The sequence below is a fragment of the Pleuronectes platessa genome, chromosome 15 (genome assembly GCF_947347685.1).
Source record: "Pleuronectes platessa chromosome 15, fPlePla1.1, whole genome shotgun sequence".
NCBI lineage: Eukaryota > Metazoa > Chordata > Actinopteri > Pleuronectiformes > Pleuronectidae > Pleuronectes > Pleuronectes platessa.
The window spans coordinates 9,229,507-9,249,379 of NC_070640.1; the positions used below are offsets into that span (position 1 = coordinate 9,229,507).

At 43.6% G+C, this 19,873-nt stretch overlaps 2 protein-coding genes across 2 annotated transcripts; one reads left to right on the top strand and one right to left on the bottom strand.

Annotated features, from left to right (window-relative positions):
• Positions 1-3,395: 3,395 nt before the first annotated feature.
• Positions 3,396-7,764, bottom strand: htatsf1 (HIV-1 Tat specific factor 1). The gene is made up of 10 exons (XM_053441306.1): positions 7,546-7,764; positions 6,812-6,976; positions 6,023-6,248; positions 5,791-5,838; positions 5,534-5,688; positions 5,021-5,184; positions 4,798-4,894; positions 4,626-4,715; positions 4,171-4,308; positions 3,396-3,978 (listed from the first exon to the last, which is right to left on the bottom strand). The coding sequence occupies exons 2-10, from the start codon at positions 6,974-6,976 to the stop codon at positions 3,556-3,558; spliced, it is 1,506 nt and encodes a 501-aa protein (XP_053297281.1). The 5' UTR covers positions 7,546-7,764; the 3' UTR covers positions 3,396-3,555.
• A 5-nt stretch (positions 7,765-7,769) lies between these two features.
• LOC128457403 (uncharacterized) lies at positions 7,770-19,779 on the top strand. Its single transcript, XM_053442070.1, has 7 exons — positions 7,770-8,103; positions 8,810-8,934; positions 9,463-9,674; positions 14,994-15,209; positions 16,630-16,772; positions 18,094-18,305; positions 18,776-19,779. Exons 1-7 carry the CDS (start codon positions 7,975-7,977, stop codon positions 19,104-19,106), a joined length of 1,368 nt encoding a protein of 455 aa, XP_053298045.1. The 5' UTR covers positions 7,770-7,974; the 3' UTR covers positions 19,107-19,779.
• Positions 19,780-19,873: the final 94 nt, after the last annotated feature.

Below are 19,873 nucleotides of genomic sequence, written 5' to 3' on the forward strand. Positions count from 1 at the left end.
ACTGAGGGCCATATGAGCTTTGTCTTGATTTTGCATTGGAACAAAACTATCAAAACACTACATCACAATATCCAACGATGAGGCCGTCATGATCTGCAGAAAGTTTTCAAAACCAATCAAAGAAGAAGCGATTTTACATGAATACATCTAAATCCGTGCCCTGTCCTTAACCAGGAAAGCTTTATACAACCAAAACAAGACTGACAGTGAGGAGACTAAAATTGCTTTGCTCATGGGCCCCTCAGCGGCAGCTGACTGCAGCATCTGCAGCGAATCAGCCTCACTTTCACCTTCACCTCACTCTGCTCCCTCTCACTCACTTCCTCTCCTCTTCCTCTATGTTTCCCTCTATGCATTTTTCTGTTATTAGAAACAAGCGTTACAGTCTTTCCCTGAAACGCACACACACGCACACACACAAAAAAAACATGCTGTCCTCTCCAGTGCATGTTTGCCGTCATGCACAGGTGGTGGTCCTCAGCCTGTCACGTCTCATCAGTCACTGCGCTGCCCTGAGACTCAGAGAAGGAAAGAATAATGAGTCGCTTTCATGCTTTGACTCCTTTGATTGCGTCGTGGTGATTCATGTCGCACACTGACTGTGTTTGTGTAAGTTTTGTGTTTTCCTTGACGCAACCAGATCTGTTTGCCTCGCGTGCCCTTCAGATGTCATTGTCCTCGCTGAGGCAGTGCAAACAGGTGTTGTGTTACTTTTCTGAGTTCTATTAAAAAGTTAATTGAATCTGGTCATTAAGATAGCAGATGCTTTTGGGTCTGTTGCACGGGATCCGTAAAATTGTGTTATTTGTGTGGGTGTGGGAAACGGAGAGGCACAGGACAGAGAAGACTGGTCAGCAGTACTATCGGCAGAACCACCAGTTAAACTCTGTGTGCTGACTTTTGTGGTCACCCTCCCCCCACCCTCGCTCATGTTCCTAGTTCACACAGTCCAAAGTCCCCCCCCCCACCCCCCACCCCCCCCACCAACCCAGCCCAACCCTTGTGCATACTGTTAATGGACCGGACCTGTCTATGCCGCGCAGGGACACATCTATGTGCTGGAATTTCCCATGACTGATCATCATCTATCGTCACAGACACCTTCCACCCCCGCCTCCTCGCCCCCGCTCCCCATCCCAAAGCAACAAGGAGGGAAAACAAATCAAACAATTCACAGTTTCCCATTATTTTCTCTGTCAACATGTGGTTCCAATCAGCACTGTGTGTGTGTGTGTCTCTGTGTGTGTGTGTGTGTGTGTGTGTGTGAGTGAGTGTGTGTGTGTGTGTGTGTGTGTGTGTGTGTGTGTGTGTGTGTGTGTGTGTGTGTGTGTGTGTGTGTGTGTGTGTGTGTGTGTGTGTGTGTGTGCTTGCGTCAGGGAAACACCATGTGAATGTTTTTATTTTCCATACATCCTCGACTCAGATACAAAGCTCTTTGTCCACTCTCTTTCTCCATCTTTTTGGCTCCACCTTCCTCCTCTCACGCCCTCTCCATCTTCCCTCTCTCTCTCTCTCCCTCTTTCTCTCTCTCTCTCTCTCCCTCCTTCTATTTTAGTCCTGCTTTTCTTGGCTGTAAGTCAGACCTCAGGCAGACCTAGAGGTCTTTTTCCCAAGCGATCTCCAGGGTGGACTCCAGGGAACAGAGCACACACACACACACACACACACAGACATTGACACACACACACACACACACACACACACATACACACACAGATCCTCACATCACATGCTCTGTCCATTTCCTCCTCGGCTGCTGCTCTTATCCCATATCTCTCTGTCCGCACTTCTGTGTTGACTCACGGTGTTGTTGCATCGCTTGTAAACTATGTTGCAGCCATAAGTTTAAGTTTATTGTTAAAACCGAGAACACTGTGTTCAAAAGCAAGTGATGTGTTCCTGAATCTCTCTGTACAATGTACCCTCATTTACACATGCTGTGTTTTAAGGCTTCATTTATCCGGGTTAGCAGAACTGGGATCAGGGAACTCATTCGCAAAGAAGACCAAGTCAAGCCTGCAGCTGCACTTTCAGTCACAGCCAGAGCAGCTGCAGGAGAACACACCCAGAAGGTTGATTGTGCACCATAGATTCTCCCTGAATGAAAAACCTTAATAATGCATTAGGATGATAAAGATCACAAAGGATGCTTCTGGTGTGAGTTGTGTAACAATGACACAAATCGGGTTTCTCGATTTTAAATGTCGGTAATAGCATAGTGGAAAAGTAGAAGAAAAATTCTGCCATTAGCTCTATGACAACCATAGAAATATATATTAATGCAGAATTAGCCCTTTTAGAATAGTGGTTATCAATGTCTTTAGTTCAAAGCCTGGTTTGGAACAAGACATTTTATATGTTTGTCTTACCTCGGACAAGAAGACTGTGTTTTCATCTCATGTCTGTTTGTTTTCAGGGTTACACAAAAACTACCAAACCAATTACCACCAGACCCAGTTGAGTGATGAGACCTGGGCCGGAGAGGAACTCATTGACTGTTGCTGTAGATGCAGGTCAATGGATCCCTTTTCTTCCTCTTCACCATGTTTTATAAACTAAAGAATTAATCATTTATGATGCCATATCTCTACTTTTATATTTCTACTGTAAGAACTTAACAATCATGTGTTGGGTTGTTTGGCCCTGCGGAGTTTTGAGTTTCACTTAGTACCATTCTAGTTATTAATGCGATACTGGGAAAGTCCCTTTAGTATTACAACAGGTAAGTGGGGCAAAGTTTAAATACTTAACAATGTATATTACTAATCCCAATCTGCACAGTGAAATGTAACAACAACTGTGAAGTAATAGTGGTAGTAGTAATAGTAATAGTGGAGTCCACTACTACAAGATTTAAGAAATGTTGACTTGAATAATAATCTACGTTACAAATACCTCAAGATTATTCTTGAGAAAACCGTAGGTGAGCCATGTTTAGTATGTTTCAACCACATGAAATACATGTCAAATTGAAACGACTTTAATATCAGGAGTCAGGAAAACAGAAGATGTTTTCTGTTAAAGTATTTTGGGCTTTAAAACTGCTGCTTTAACATTCAATTCTGTTCTGGTCCTTAAGCGACAACCCTGTCAAATCTACTGTTCTATAAGAACAGGTCTCACCAACCAAGAGAGGGAAAAGCTGGATTACAGCGCTCTCTAGTGGTGAGGAAGGATAAAGAGCAGATGATCCAAAACAAATCTGAGTATATTACTGTTATTTTAAATAAATGTAATAAACAGAAGCTAAAACACCTCCTACAATTCACATCCAACAAGAGTCGAGCTCAGACAGTTATCTTTTGAAATTCATAGATATTTCAGGGTCACAAAACTGTGAGCAGTAAGGATGGTAGGGTACCATGCAGGTCTAATTACAATACAAACCAAAATGATTACAGGAGAAAAATCAGTATTTTATTATTCTACATAACAAAACAGCTCATACAGTCCAAATCGCTCCTCCCCTGATCGACACAGACCTGTTCAGCAGTCCACTCAAGCTCAATTGTCCTACTTGGCTGCCATAGAGATCAAAGTTGTGCATGTAAATAACTAAGCTTCCTCGTCGCTTCCTTCCATGCTGCTGTCTGTGGAGTCCAGGTCCTGCTCCGGCTGTGGTTTTGTCTCCGGGTTCTGTTTGGGCTCTGCTGTCTCCAGGTGCTTTTTGAGCTCTGCTGTCTCCAGGTGCTTTTTGAGCTCTGCTGTCTCCAGGTGCTGTTTGGGCTCTGCTGTCTCCAGGTGCTTTTTGAGCTCTGCTGTCTCCAGGTGCTGTTTGGGCTCTGCTGTCTCCAGGTGCTGTTTGGGCTCTGCTGTCTCCAGGTGCTGTTTGGGCTCTGCTGGGTCGGTGGGCTCTGTAGGTTCTGTGGCAGTGTCCATCTCTGCAGGTTTGGTGATCGTCTTGCCTTGATCGTCCGTCTCAAGGAAAGTTGACCAGCCCTTCAGTCGCTCCTCTCGCTCTCGTGTCGTCTCTTCCACCTGCGCAAATAGAATGAACATGACTTCTTGCCGGAGGTAGAGAGCTTCAGTGATTCGGCATCGCAATCCTTAACACAGACAGTGGCTGTGTTTCCCCCAAAAGTTGCGGTAAACCATATTTTATGAGCTTGGCTGTGCCTCCCCAGGTGAATCTCAAAGTATTTCTGATATTTGTATTTTTAGTTGGTGTACCTGATAGTCGGTTGTTCCATCCCAAAGCTCGGCAGACAGCTGCTTTCCTCCAAACCAGCGACCATTGAACGACAGAATGCATGCATCGGCTTGTTCGGGCTCCTTGAACGCGATTGATGCGACGCCATCTGGGTGTCTCTGCAGCACAAACAATCACAACCATGTAAACGCTCTGTATTAATGCCATTGATAGAAAATTCAAAACATTCTACCACAGCCATTCTCAGACACAAACTCTGGAAAATGACGGGCAAATTGGATCCAGACATTTTCCGGTGTTTGCCTTTCACATAGGAAAAACACGCAGAGGCCGGACTTCACGTGTAAATTCAGCTGCGGAGATCAAGTGTTTTTGTTCACAGCACATCAATTCTTTTCATGGAAGTGTCCGGAGACCAGTGCATGTCTGACAGTATCTCATGACTTTGAGTCATCACTAACGACATTCAACTCACGTCAAAGAGGATGACCTTCTTCACCTCCCCGAACTTCTCACACTCAGACCGCAGATCGTCACGATACTCATTCAGCACCAGGGGATCTTCCTAAAAGAGGCAGAGATCACAGAGATTTACACACACACAACAGACAGTATGTGTGGTTTTGCAAGTGTGTTCTTCTCCGTACCTCAAAGTCACTGGGATGGAACATGTTCCGGATGATGACAACTTTTTCATGTCTCTTTCTCAATTCTCCTTTCTTCTCTGGCCTCCAGTCCAACTGTCTACACAGACAAAGAGGAACAAGATAGAAATGCTCAGTCATACGTCTTAATTTCTCTTCAGTCATTAGTGAAGAGGATCTCTGCAAGTGGGAGGTTGACTACAAAAGAACAGGGAGCAGACTTTACTTCTGTTGCTGCTGCATCTTCTTCTTATAATCTTTGTTCTTCTTCTTCTTCTTACTGGCATCGTACTGGCCCTTCAGCTCGAACTGGGCCGCTTCCACGTGGAGTCGGTAACCTCTGACCTCGGACTCGTCAATCAGACGCAGAGCCAATGCCACTGACTCCTTCTGCAGAAAATCACACACACCCATATATTTACACAAGCTGGTCAGATAGAGGAATATACATTAAAGCTAATAATGATTAATTACTTTTTTTTGTTCCCAAAATCTATTTGGACCAAAAGCATCTGTAAGTGCATAAGATTCATGTCACTAAATTCATTTTACTGCATTTAAATGAAGTGTGTGAGTTAAAGGCCAGATACAGTCCAAAACAGACAGACTAACAAGTGCTTCTGTTTAACATTGGGTGTAATTACATATTCTAACACGTGCTGATGCAGATGGGCAAAGGATGAATTCCCCATCATGCGAACAAACGTGGAAAGGAGGAAGTGGAAACTAAAAGACCAACCTTGAGGTAGCAGCAGAGGCCATCTCCCTTCAGATTCCCTTCTTTGTCCTTGTAGAGTTTGACCTTGAACTCCTCAGTAATGGGATCCCGCATCACAATTCCACACTTAGTCATTAGTTCGGCGAACTCTTCGTTGCTGATGTCGGGGGGCAGACCTACGGAAAGGGGATGAGGAGAGAAGAAGACAGAGATAGGATAAACAGTCTTTCAAAGAATGTCTTCTTGACAATGAAGGAAAAAATGTTAGCGAGACTCACCTGACACATATACGTTGGTGTTCTTGTTGTCATCAATATCAAACCATCCTACATGGGTAGAAAAAGGGGAAAGCCTTCAAACTTCAACTTTGACATTATACATTTACATCTTCATCCAAAACCAAACATAATTGCTGTTTTAAATGGGGAGAAACGATAAATGATACACCAATAAGCGTAACCTATTAAAAGAACAAGAACTTCAACTCTCAGTGTATGAATATCACTTTACCTGCCTCTGCTTTCCTCTTCTCCCCTTTCTCCTTGGCTGCAGCGTCCTGCTCGTCTGGAGTCAGGTTCTGAGTGGCATCTCCTGCTTTCTTCTTTTCTGAGGACTTGCTGTCTGGTTTCGGGGCGTCTGGACCAGTGCCGCTCACTGCAGCAACGTTTGGATCCTGTTCTCCATCATTAGTGAAGCCGTAGTTGGCCTGGTAGGCTGCGATGAAGTCCTCTGTTATCTAGGGGAAAAAAGAAAACCTGCTTAACACCAACACGGAAACTGGCTCTTTGCTAATTTTAGAACTGTTCAAGGTTATAGCTTTAAAGGCTGAAACCCTTCAGTAGTGCATTCATTGCTGACAGATGTTCGATAAACAAAACCTTCATACCATTTATAACAAATTAAGATCAAAATAAATGTATTTTCCTGCTACATGTTTCAGGTCAGGACCTTTTAATTTTACAATCTTATCCATCACGTAGTAGCATCAGGGAAGCATCTGATCAAACCCAATTACAATCGAGTGTGGGGGGGAATTAGACAGCAATGTTGACGTTTTCATTATATAAGGTAAATAAATGAGATAAATAAAACACTATTTAAGTCATTCTTTCTGCAAACATCCTCACTCATCTTTGAGTGTCCAACACTCTTGCAGAGTACTGTACATACCAGTGTTTAGAAAGCTGCAGCCACAATAAGATAAAATGCAGCAAGGGGGAGCAGACATGTAGGGATTTACAGGCTTTAGACCAAATGCACTGTGGGGAAACATAAACTGAGAGGTAGCGATGTTCATACTTTAGGGAACCAGGCCTTCTTCTCGGGGTCCCAGTCGTATAGAGTCCCGTCCTCTGGGTCGGTGTAGGTGTAGGGGTCAGGACCGGCCGCAGCTTTCTGACCGTACAGCTCCTGCTGCCGGAGCTGCTCCATAAACTCTTTGTTGGCATCTGAGGGCCCACTCATCTGCAACCAGCAGGAGAAATGTCAGTGAAACATTATACATGAAGTAATGATGGGTTCATATCCCCCTTTGCCATTTTCTACGCAATATTATAGAGGTAGTTGCAATGTGAGGTTCTCACAGTCTTGCAAGTGTTTCCTCTGTAATCATAGGTTTTATAAATAAGTACACAACTTAAGTGTGTGGCTCAAGGCAGGATCATGAAGACCTATGATTCTGTCAGAGCAAAAACAAACAATAACTTGATTCACCTATAAAAACCTCTTCAGACACATCACTGCCCTCAACACACAACCCGTTCACACACACCATTGGTCAGTCACGCATGTCCAGTCCGATCGCTTGAACTCAACATGCTGTTATTTATAGGATCGGACAGCTGGACCCAACGTTAGCGAGCTGATCAACACACATGCAAACCCGCAGTCCACTATCACAGGGTTGTTGTTGTTGTTGTGGGTCCGCAACAAGTCACTGCTGCACGTCGGTGGCATTTTAAAATCTGTACTTGTGAGCTTTAGTGGCAGATATCAGTTAGTCAATGTTAGCAACCACAGCTAGTTAGCGTTACCTTCAGCGCGGATACTCCAGGCTAAACCGAAACCCGTGGGAACAAGCGGCGCTCCTTCCCCTCGCTGGGAGAACTCCCTCTATTCAGATGGTGTAGTTTGGGTTTTTTAATTGATTTATTCTGTAAGTTACGTTATTTCATCGCATGCTAACGTTTTTCCCTCCGACTCCGCGACAACCATTGAATGAAGTACTTCCGGGTCACATCTCCAACGCGCATGCGTGTAACTCGGGATTTGAGCACTTGATTTCTAGTACAGCGTCTACCGTTTCTCGGCTAGTGCCTGCCACCAACACGGAACACTAACTCCACCCGCAGTTTGTGAAAGAGTTGGAAGAATCTTTCGCTTCTCTTGTAACCAACTCGCTAAGCTAAACTAGCTTTTCGTGTAGCCCGCGTTCAAGCATCACGTCCCGGGTTCTGTTTGACATGGCGGAGGGTCCGTCCAACCTCCCCCCGGGAGACCCGCAGCTCATCGCCATGATCGTGGAGCACCTGAAGAACCGGGGGCTGTTCGACGAGTTCCGTCGGGACTGTCTGGCCGACGTCGACACGAAGGTAGGCAGCTAACTTCAACCGGCTACAAGCTAATGTTAGCATGTTATTATCCAGTCTTTGATAAACACGTTGTTAATTTGAGTATTATCTTTGTTTTAAGTATAATTTAGATAAAATATAAGATGCAGGATGATTTCCTAGTCTGTATTATTGTTGAAGTGGAGCTGTATGCTAAAGTCTCCCGGATGTTTCTAAATATGTTGTTGTTGTTTACATATTTGTTGAGTGAAAAAGGGGTCAATAGAAGTGAATAGAAAACCTATCAATGGGTTTTATGGGCTCATTTTGGTTGTCGCACACACGAGTTGGTACAATCCAGCTCTGTTGAGTGAGGAGCAGGTAACACTACATGCTCAGGGGATGAAATTCCACTGATTATCAGCTCATGTCACAGAATCATCAGGAAACTGAACACAGGCAGTTCTACCTGAGCGTCCACGTTGATGTATAGCATTGAACATGTGGGATCTGTGGATCTCAGACCTGCTCCATGTGTAAAACAGCCCCAAGGAAAAATGATCTGCAGGAAGAGTGAGTGAAGCCTCCTCACTCCAAGAACAAAAAGACCCTTCTCAAATTGTTTACATATTGTTCTATTAGCAACTTATTTCTTAAAAAGGTATCAAATGCTATTCATCCAGGGATTGCTTAACTTTTGCTTCTGACTGCTTTGTCTTAACATTGCTGTCCCTGTCGTTGCTCCCAGCCTGCCTATCAGAACCTGCGACAAAAAGTGGACAACTTTGTCACATCGCACCTGAGCACACAAGACTGGAACCCAACCAACAACAAGAACCAGATGAGGAATGGACTGAGGCAAAGTGTTGTTCAGTGAGTGGGACCTTCAGGCGTTGACTTATTTAATGTTCAGTTCACAGTGTAAAGAAATAATGTACTTTCTGAATTTAGAATTTATTAGAATAATTCTATTCACTTTACACACTAGTCCACAGATTGTCCAAAAGGGTAACGATTAGGATGGTCGGGCGTAGAACTGCAATCAGTTTGTATTTATTATATTGGTTATTTGGTTGATCATTTTCTGTTATCACATAATCATTTGGTTTATACAACATCAGAAAACAGTTGAAAATTCTCTTTCATAAACGGACGTCTTCAAGTGTCTTGCTTACATGTTTTCAATGAGTATGGATTATGGTGTTTTCGCTTAAAAAATTACCCAAACAATCAGTCAATATATATATTTTCTTCCACAAGTATTGTTGCTGTTGAAATTTGTTTTGACCTCTTGATAAATAGAGCAACTGTTGCTGGTCTAGTCAGAATGCAAAGAGCAAAATCATCAATCATCACCATTGCATTTATTGATGTAAATCTTGTTGGTTTGTTTGTTTTCAGATCGGGGATGTTGGAGTCCGGTGTTGACAGGATCATCACGCAGGTTGTGGACCCCAAAATGAACCACACTTTCCGACCAAACATAGAAACAGCCATCCATGATTTCCTGTCGGGGGACAGGAAGGAGGAGAACACCTCAAGTTGTAACTCTGCACCGTGTGAACCGACGGAACCGCTGGAGGCCCCGTCTGCGTCGGGCCCCAAAACCCCCTGATGTCCAGATGAAAAATACTCAAGAACAATCTCGAGAACACTTCATAGATTCAGTAAAGAAATCTGTATTTCCTCTCACTGCAGGCATACATGCTGATCTACATGCGATCTAGTATGGCTGTGTTAGCCCTTGGAAAGGTGTAGCATCACAGGGAGTGGAGGAGGGGGGGGGGGGGGGGGGGGTTCGGTTCCCTGCTATGTTGTCTAATTCAGGGAGCAGGAATGTTGCTGTGCTCAAAATGTTGAGCATCAGGGGTTGTTTCATCGCTCGTCTCCTGCATGAAGACACAGCTGGAGAAGTCCCACTGAAACTGCACAAACCTGGACTACTCTCGCTTCAATAGTTTGCTTTTTTTTATGTGTGACATCAGGCAAGATTAAAATGTGTGTTATATGTTATAAATTTCACTCAGATTGTTTTTGTTCTTGCCGATATGATTTTGACTCTGACTCTAAGCTTTCAAATTTGTCTATTTTGAATCAGACTGTGGACTGAAGTCAGTTGGATGTTTAATTTCTAGTCTGGCGGATTAGAAGATCCAGCAGGTTCCCTCCAACTACTTAGACACGTGTCCACAGGCTCTTAGCACATCTCACATCGTACCAGGTATTTGTTACCACTTGAGCTAATGAGCTGTTGCATTGTATAAAAACAAGTTGATTATTTCATCTCACTGCTCCCATGTTTCCTTTTGTTCTTCTACTCCCTTATGTTTACAGACATCTTTAAAATATATCGTTATATCATATGATTACATATTTTTGTGGTCAAAGAGAAAAAATTGTAAAAAAAAAATATATAACCGGCACTGACAGACGTGAGGCCTTATTGAAATTGTAAGGATTATTATTTTTCAGGCAAATTAATTGGCTTTTTGAGGGCTTTAACATACTCAAATTCTTACCAAAATTTACAGAAAGTTAGAAAGTGGTGACAATTTACGTATTGTGGAGGACTTTTCAATGGGCGCCGCAAAATAGCTCAACAGTGCCCCCCCCGAGACCCCCGGAATGTGTTCATATTGACCGATCTCCACAAAAATCGATACACAGGTGAATCATGACCAGACAAACAAAAAAAGTCTTAGGTGCAATTGGAAAAATGCAACAGGAAGCCTTCTATTTTGCATTTAGTGGCCATTTTGGCCATATTCCACATTTGTACTTTTAAATACTTGTACCAGGGCTTACATCGGATCAACTTCGATTTAACATGCATTAAAAACCTATTGTTAGAGAATAACCCAGTAGTTTCCAACCTTGGCTTCTGACGCCTTACAAGAATCACAGTGTGGGACACATTTAATATAATTCTGAAAATTCATGCAAACCCTTCTAGTCTATATTCGGTGATCAAATAAATTACATATTGCTCCCATCAACTAGCACAAGAACTAAGGGTCACTCATTACTCATTAATCAAATAAAACCTCAGGCCTCCTGAACTTTTACTTTGAAGATGAGCGGTCTCTCTGTCCCCCTCTGGATGTCCTCTTTCAAGTTTAGCTTCTCAGGTTGACTTCCACTTCATGCACAGGCCAGGTGAGGCCTCACTACTGCACAAATCTACAACAACAACAAATCCCTAGATCTTTGCTGCTTAATTTCCAAGCAGTCTGCTGCTGCTTGTTTCCATGTGATGTCCTGAGGCTGCCCCCTGCTGGCTGCTGGGTTCCACAATTGTCCATAATTTACTTTTGGGCTTTTATCAGTGAACATATTCTGGTATTCTGTGAAAAGACAGACACACGGTCAATCATTTCCCCCGAGTGGAAGGAGAGCCCAGAGTTGCTGAACACTACCACCAGGTGGGGCTGTTGGTCTTGTATAGCAGAATCCAAAAAATGTCAGCTTTTGATACTTAGTGTTTTGTTGTTGCTGCCACTACTACTACAGTACCTGACCCATCTGCAGAACAAATAGCAGCTGTACTACTACATGAGGTTAACAGTCTGAAGCTGCAAAGAGTGACCTCACTGACGTCGTATCTACTGCATCAGCTACAAGGCAACTGTCAACCAGCTATCGTTTTCTTTGTGATTTGCTCTTCAATTTAAACCGTTTTTCACCTGATTTATTTTTAGATTTTTTTAAGTTTAGTTGATAATTGTATTTTCTCTAAGCCTCAATCAATCCAGGCTTAGACCTCAGTCACTTGTAAGTTTTTTTGTGCGCAGCGTAACACATTGCACAACTGTATTGATTTAACTCCTTGTTATTGGCTGCAGACGGGGTCTATATGTTAACACAAATATTATGTGTGTCTGTAAATGCAATGCCACGTGATTGTGTGTGTGTGTCCAACCGTGGAGCTTTGAAGTTTTGAATTTAATTGATGGATGAGATTATTTAATGAATTCATTGATCTATGACCATTTAAGGATCAATAAATGAAATGCAAAAGTTGTATTAAGTTATCAATTAATAATAATCATTATTTTATCAAATGAGATACACACGAATACTGTGTTTTATAACTATTTACATTACACCGATGATACCTAAGCTGTCACTTGAAGCATCAAAACTCATCAGCAACTTTTCAAAGAGAAAGTCCTGGAGACTCTTCGATGATCTGAAGACCTTGTTTCATTCACACTACCTTTGGCAAAAATAAATAACTGATGCTTTTGAGCAGCAACTGGGGCAAAGAGAAATACATTTATTGATCCATATATAGTTCTTGTTAACGGACAATCAGCTTTGAAGTCTAGTTGTCCAAAGTTTTGCATCTTACAATACAAGCTGGTGAACTGAGCACTTCAGGGTTCAGTCATGTGAGGACAGAGTGTACAAACCCTGAAGCTGTGGTAACACTTCCTCCTCTGATCAGTTATCACAAAGCAGATACTTACGACTTTGATCCATATGTCCACACACACACACACACACAGAGGGCGACGTGTACAATTTTGTTTACAACAAGAGTGCAAGAGGGTCCCACGTGTGCGCTGTATGCACAGTGGTGTCCATGTACGCTAGTGTGCCGTTTTGAGCATGTGATTGTGTCTGTTTGAGTATTTGTGTGTGTGTTTGGTGTCCGGGTGAAGGGTCATTGTGTGGGTGGTCACCAGGGGTTGTGTGAGGGAAACTGTGACATGTTGTTTTGAAGCAGAATGTGCGGCGTCCAGACTTTTAAACATTGGCCCCTGAAAGAGTGTGTCCTCCCCATCTGGGCCTCATGTATGGACACACACGTAAACACACCTTGTCTTTCTACCTTGATCTCCCACACACACACACATTGTTCCCAACTGCGTTCACTGAAAGCCTCTGGGATGCAGAGCAGGTAAACCCGAAAGAGGCAGAGGCATTTGTTTGGTTCTCAGGAAGATGCTGATGTCCTGGTGTTAGTGTGTCACATGACCCGTCCCTTTTTGGAGGTCAGAGGTCATGGCCGTTATGAATCAAAACATACAACCACAATAACTGGGCTGCAACATATAACACATTGTGAAGAAAGAAAACAAAGCTTGAGTCACCTTTGACTCAAGATGTGTTCAGGGACCTAATAAATCATGGGAGATGTAGTGAGATGGTTCATTAAGATAGAGACCGTTGTATATGTCTGGAGGTAATTTCTAAGTAAGTTAGACCATAAGAAATAATATTAAAAAAAATATTGACTGAAAGGTCTAAAAAAAATGTTGGGCTGTATTACCATGAAATCGTTTTACACCGAGTAATGGGGCCCAGTTGATTAATTGAATATAGCTAACTTTTCATCTAACAGCAACATGAGGTAAAATCCAACTTTCAATTTGTTCTAATGCACAAAAGATTTTCAAGTCAGCCTCATCTGCAGAGCTGAATTGGTGAACATAATTAACATGATGTGTTATACCTTCTTAACAGCTTTAATAACCAGTTTATGAGATGTACCTAATGTACCTAGACTTTATTATGTCTGCCGAGGATATGAAATCTTCCCTTGTATTTGTTTGCTTCTCGTTTGTTTGTTTGTGTTTTTTTTTTGGCAGTATTAAGGAAAACCACGGGATTGATTACCAGGGAACTTGATGAAAGGATGTGCTATGGGTCAGGGAAGTAGCCATTTCCCTTTCTTTAACATTGCGAGAATTGAGTAAAGAGGTCAAACACATTAAAAAAAACCTGAAGGCCCAACTTTTTTTCTCGAATAGATAACTTTAAATTGATATTATAGTACATTAACTATTACACCCATTAGGTACATCTCATAAATGGTGCCCTGTTAGAAAGGGTTAAAACATGCATATGTTGAAGGCATATGAGATTTAGATATAAAAGTACGTTGGACAAACAGGATGGAAGTGATTCCTGTAAAACGAGAGTTTACAGGAATGACGCTCTCCAACAAACTGGCAAACCTGAGCCTCTTCACATTCTCCCACTCTCTGTTTCAGTGTGAGACGTTCCTCGCTGCACGTCTCTCTGCCAAGAAAGCAGCTGCTAACCCTCAAACACACACACAGACACACACACACACACACACACACACACACACACACACACACACACACACACACACACACACACACACACACACACACACAGGCTGGAGGGTTAATTGAGTGCGGATGTCGTGAGGGGTTGACCTTACCGTACCCCCACATACTCCAGAGGAACAGGAAGACCTCAGCTCACAGGAACTTTTTCACATTCGGGGGGTTTGTGAGTGTGCGATTTATTTTCTTGGCCCATTCTCTCTCTTTCCTCTCGTACAGCCTTCATTCAGTTATTGGATGGATGCAATTATCTAATATGTGTGTGTGTGTGTGTGTGTGTGTGTGTGTGTGTGTGTGTGTGTGTGTGTGTGTGTGTGTGTGTGTGTGTGTGTGTGTGTATGTGTGTGTGTGTGTGTGTGTGTGTGTTTGAATGTTTATCTATGGTTATCCTGGCCAATTTTGGTTCAATACCATCATTGTGAGAACATTTTCATGTCACAATTTGACGTTGTTAGGACATTTTTACTGGTCCTCACAAAGTGTGTTTGTGTGTGTGTGTGTGTGTGTGTGTGTGTTTGTGTTTGATAATAATATCCATGGTAATTCTTAACCAGTAAAAAACACATCCTCCAATCAGTCTGTTACATCACATCAAAATACTCATCTCTCAACAATGATAAACTTTTCGCCCTAGATTCCCGCGCGTTCACGGTGCTGCGCCGTGATTGGTGGCTGACACCAGCTCCCTTCACTCACACCGTCGTGAACGCGCACCTCCGTCCAGCTCTCTATATAAAGGCCTTCATGCCGCGCACACGCTGTTTGTTGGAAACTCTTCTTCGAGGGCTGCGCTTCTCCTCTTCCTCCTCCTCCTCCTCCTGGTGCTCTAACCTTCCCTCCGACAACACAAACAAGACAACAGCAGCTACACACACAGAATTAAACACGTACAGACTCAGGTGGCCTCAGACATGCCGGTGAACCTGGTCCGGGGGTTTCTCCTGCTGCTGCTGCTGGTCTGTCAACAGCTGCTGACCGTGGACCCGCAGGATGTCCTGGAGAAACATGCGAGTCAGACCAAAAGACGACTGTCCTTGCAGAGCACAGGTGAGTGCACCTGCATAACACTGCATGCACACGTTCATAGTTTACACACACAGCTGAGGGATCTGCAGGAATACTGCAGGCGGTGGTTGCTCTTTCACCGTCAGGATACCGGGTTGAAGTTTTTGTTGTTTCTTTCCATTGCACACATTTTGATATAATTATAATAGTCTCAATTGTGTGGTGATGTTATTCTTGTGTCTGCGCAGACCCTATGACAGCTCTTCCATCATTCAGAATAAAGCTGCTTTTCAGTCTGTGCAACCTACTATTGTATTAAACTGCAGCCACAGGCGTCGGTCCGTGCCGGGTCGTGCCGGGCCGGGCTGTGGAGAGAGAGAGAGAAAGAGAGAGAGGGTGTCCGGCTCTGTCGGTGGATTGTAACTCAATGCGCAGCTCCGGGCAGCTCGATCCTGTGTAAGCACATTCCCTCCGTGCCTGCAGGGCTCCGGCCCGGAGCTGAGCCGCCTGCAGGCTGCACTGCACGAGCAGCAGCGACCACAACCACAGCAGAGAGACCCGCAACTTCAGCAGGAACAACAACAACAACAACAACACAATCCCGCACTAATGAGGGTCAACGTGTAACTGCAAGAGAAGAGGCCAGACTAGAAGTGATGAGTCGCTTGTTGACTTCTCAGGTTCAGGGGCATTAATGTGCTCAGTCAATCAGTAAACAATCAAAAAGGGAGAATGGAATAGTTGTAATAAGACAAACAGCTAAACAACCAGCACAAACAGGGCTTCAGGCTCAGTAAATGCCTGGTTGTGCATCACTGATATTGGACAGTTTAATGTCTCACTGTCTCCTCTGGACGATCCCTGGTCCCTGCTGCCCGATGCAGTGAAGCCTGTGAAATATGAAAACATCCGCACACCCTCATTTCTGTGCTCTAACACGAAAGGTTGATTAAGGTCTATGATTGTACCTGGAGTCAAGTGGGCGTCCACAGACATTGTGTTGACATTGGGATCCTGAGCAAAACATTTACATGAGTCGTAAGATGTCATTATCAAACTCAACCCAGGCCTGATGTGCAATTTAACTGTAAACTTTAAGATAAATAGCTAAAAAGAGAAAGACAACAGATATACAACAACATATCTAGAACTTCAAAATAAGACAAGAAAACCAAAGTGAAAATGAAAGTTTTCATATCAGAAAACATCAACACCGATGACGAAAATTCTGTGATAGGCTCATTATGTCTAATTATTTCAGTTAAGGGATTATTCGTTTGGGCTCTAAACAAAACCAAGTTTGAACTTCTCTAAAAACAAATCAACAAGACGGCCCCATTCATTTGTTTTGATGTCACAGATGCTTAATGACAAGGTTGTTGATTTCCTTTCTTGTAAACGGGTGTCCTCCTGACGTTCCACAGTGGCGTCTGACTCTCTCTTCTGTTTCCATGTCTCTCAGCGGAGATCCAGAGCTGCCTGGTGAGCTCGGGGGACGTCGGCTGTGGGACCTTTCAGTGTTTCAACAACAACTCCTGTGAAATCCAAGGGCTGCACCACATCTGTCTCACCCTGCTGCACAACGCCGGGCGCTACGACTCACAGGTGGGGAGCACGGCGAGGGTCCGACCTCCTAACACACACTCGGATACTTGAAAACACGCCTGAAACCAAAGGGCAGATTCAGATAAGACATATTCAGATGCATGTCTGTATTCCGTGTGATCCACTCAGTCATTACAGTCATGTGTGAGGAATGTTTGTTGCAGAGTGAGCAGTGTATAGTTAATGCACGGCATTGGTGACAGAGTAAACTGACGGCGGGAGTGAAATGAGAGAGGGAACAGCTTGTCGACTTCACTAGAATAGAAGTGTGAGAGAGTGATGCAATGTGTCTCCAGTGGGAACAGGCACAGTGGGTGATGTTCAGTGAGGACCTGTATGTGACTATGTACTGGATATATAACATAGATCCGCACAGTAACAAACGATACAGTCCCCTGAGATTCAAATAGAGGTATTTGTGGTAGTTTTGTGTCACTTTACTGTTGTTTTGTCTATACACAAAACAACAGTAATCTAGAAATGAAGTCATATAGCAAGGATTCAAACACAATGCTCTTGAACATACATCAGTGTGATGAGAACTACCAGACATTACAGAAACCATCTTTGAGAAAAATCTATTTGACGTGTACTTTGACTTTTTAGTTAGACCCATGTCCCATCTGCTAACATGGAGGCTAATGACATATACTGCTGCCAGCCACTAGTGGGCAATCAAGATGCTTTGGCTTCACTTGCGTTCATGACGTCCATCTCTAAAATTAGTGGTCTTCAGTTTCTTGGTAGTCATTACATAAATTTGTCATTTCATCCTGAGGCCCCCTGACCCAGTGGGCCCCCCGGCCCAGTCAGTTCAGTGATCCATCCCTGCCCGTGAAGAAATCGTAAATATGCACATAAAAAGCATATTAAACAAATGTGCACTACAAATGATATTGAACCAACAGACTGACAAGAACAAGAGCAGCTGTTGTTGTTTGAGTTGAGAGAAAGTAGTTGAGAGAAGCTGATGAGTAGTAAATCAAAGACTCTATATAACAATGGACGTCAACTCTGGTTCTGGAAACTGAAGCCAGAGCAGAAGAGCAAAACCTTGATTCTCTTGAACAGCAGAGGGCGACTCCACTGGTTGCAAAAAGAAGTCAGTTTCTATAGGAGTCCATGAGAAAATGACTCTTTGTCTCACTTGATTTACATTGAAGTAGACGATAAAGTACCATATGCATTAGGGCGTGGATACAATGTGACTGACAGCTGGTACTGTCCAATGGGTGCAGGTCACACAGAAAACAAGAGAGATGAATGTAGGTTTATTTTATTTTTCTCCTCCTCCTCCTCTTCCTCTTCCTCTTCCTCCCAGGGTAAGTCCTTTGTGAAGGATGCGTTGCGGTGCATGGCGCTGGGACTGCGGCAGCGCTTCAGCTGTGTGAGCCGCCGGTGCTCAGCGGTGAAAGAGATGGTGTTCTCCCTGCAGAGAGAGTGCTACTCCAAACACCAGCTCTGTCTGGCTCTGAGGGACCACATGGACACCACGGGGAGCCTGGTCCAGTTCCACCTGATGTTTCCTCCAGGGTGAGATGGAGACACACACACGTTAACAAATACACAGCAAACATGAGCTGTATTCAATGTTGCTAAACCTTCCCCTTATATGACATATTGAAATGTCTACGTATCATCTGTTTCTGTGAGAATAGTCTCATTTTGAACCAGGTACCTCGGTAAAGTCCATCCATCCACCAAGGCCCTACAGTCCCCTCCAATTCCATCAAACTGCACCAAATTGCACACACTAATTGATATCAGTTACATAAATCTTTTATCAATTATCCCCAGGGAAATCTGTTAAAATCTAAAAAAATACACTGGATCCTGGATCATCCAAAGTTGAATGGGTTCTACCCTGACTCGTAATGCATCCTTCCACCAAGTTTTGTGGAAATCTGGTCAGACATTGTTGTCATCTTGCCTACAAACAAACCCACAGTGTTTTGAAGTTTGACTCACTTTCCAAACAGCTTCTCATTCTTGTGTGTGCACAGGCCGTACGTGGAGCTGGTGAACTTCCTGTTGAAGTGTGGTGACGAGGTCAGGTCCTGGGTCAGTCGGCGGCTGCGTGGGCAGTGCGAGCAGAACTGGGGTTCGCTGTGCAGAAGCTTCGCAGGCACCTGCCCTTTCAACCAATCGGAAGCTCTGCAGAACACCACCGCTCCACCACCCACCGTGCCTAGGCCTATCACTGCTCAGGGACCCCTGCAGCAGCCAATCAGGGCCGCCGAACCAGGAGACAGGAGGAGGGGGCTCAATGTGATCGACAACGCGACTGATTCTGTTTTCCCAGTGTCTGAGAAAAACAATGTCACTGCCTCATAGAGCATCAGGTTAACCAGGCAGCTGTGCAGACAGCTGTGCAGACAGATGTGCAGACAGGGTACACACAGATACAAAGATCATGCACTTATAACTATTATATTAGCAGTAGAATGAGTAAAGTAGTGGTAGTTGTATTCAAGTATTCTGTGTAGTTTTGCTGCTGAAAGCAATGCAGCAAAACTTATTTAATCTGTTGGGTATTTTGCTTTTAATATTTTTCTTGACGTTCTTGACTTTGTACACGGATGAAAACCAATGATCTACCTCACTTCAACATGACAGTAAACCACAGCGGCTGTATCCTGCAGCGACGGACACAAGTCAACACGACAGGGAGTTTGTTTCTAGCTCGAGTGCAGCTGAAAGTCAGTATTCTACCTATTTAAGTCTGTGTTTTTTTATTTGTATTTATGAGCATTGTTATTTTTTGCAGTGTAAACACAATCAGACTTTCTCCTGTAGACAGTCAGGGTGTCGTCTGCAGGAAGGGAAGCACTCTTCGGGTATGGCGTGTAGTAAATATGTTTTTTTCTTTTCTTGTTCTACTCGAACAATCACAAATTTCATACAGACCCCAGGTTTCAAGCTATGTTTTGTACGTTTTTATTTAAACGGATCTAAAAGAATAATTTGTAAGCAGTTTTGATTGAAATTAAAAGGAGCTACAATATTGTCCCAGGATGGAAAGAAGTGTGTTTGTTCAATTGGTTAATGTTTCTTCACACACATTCGTGGCGTCTCTGGTGGTGATAAACTGTTGGGTTTTC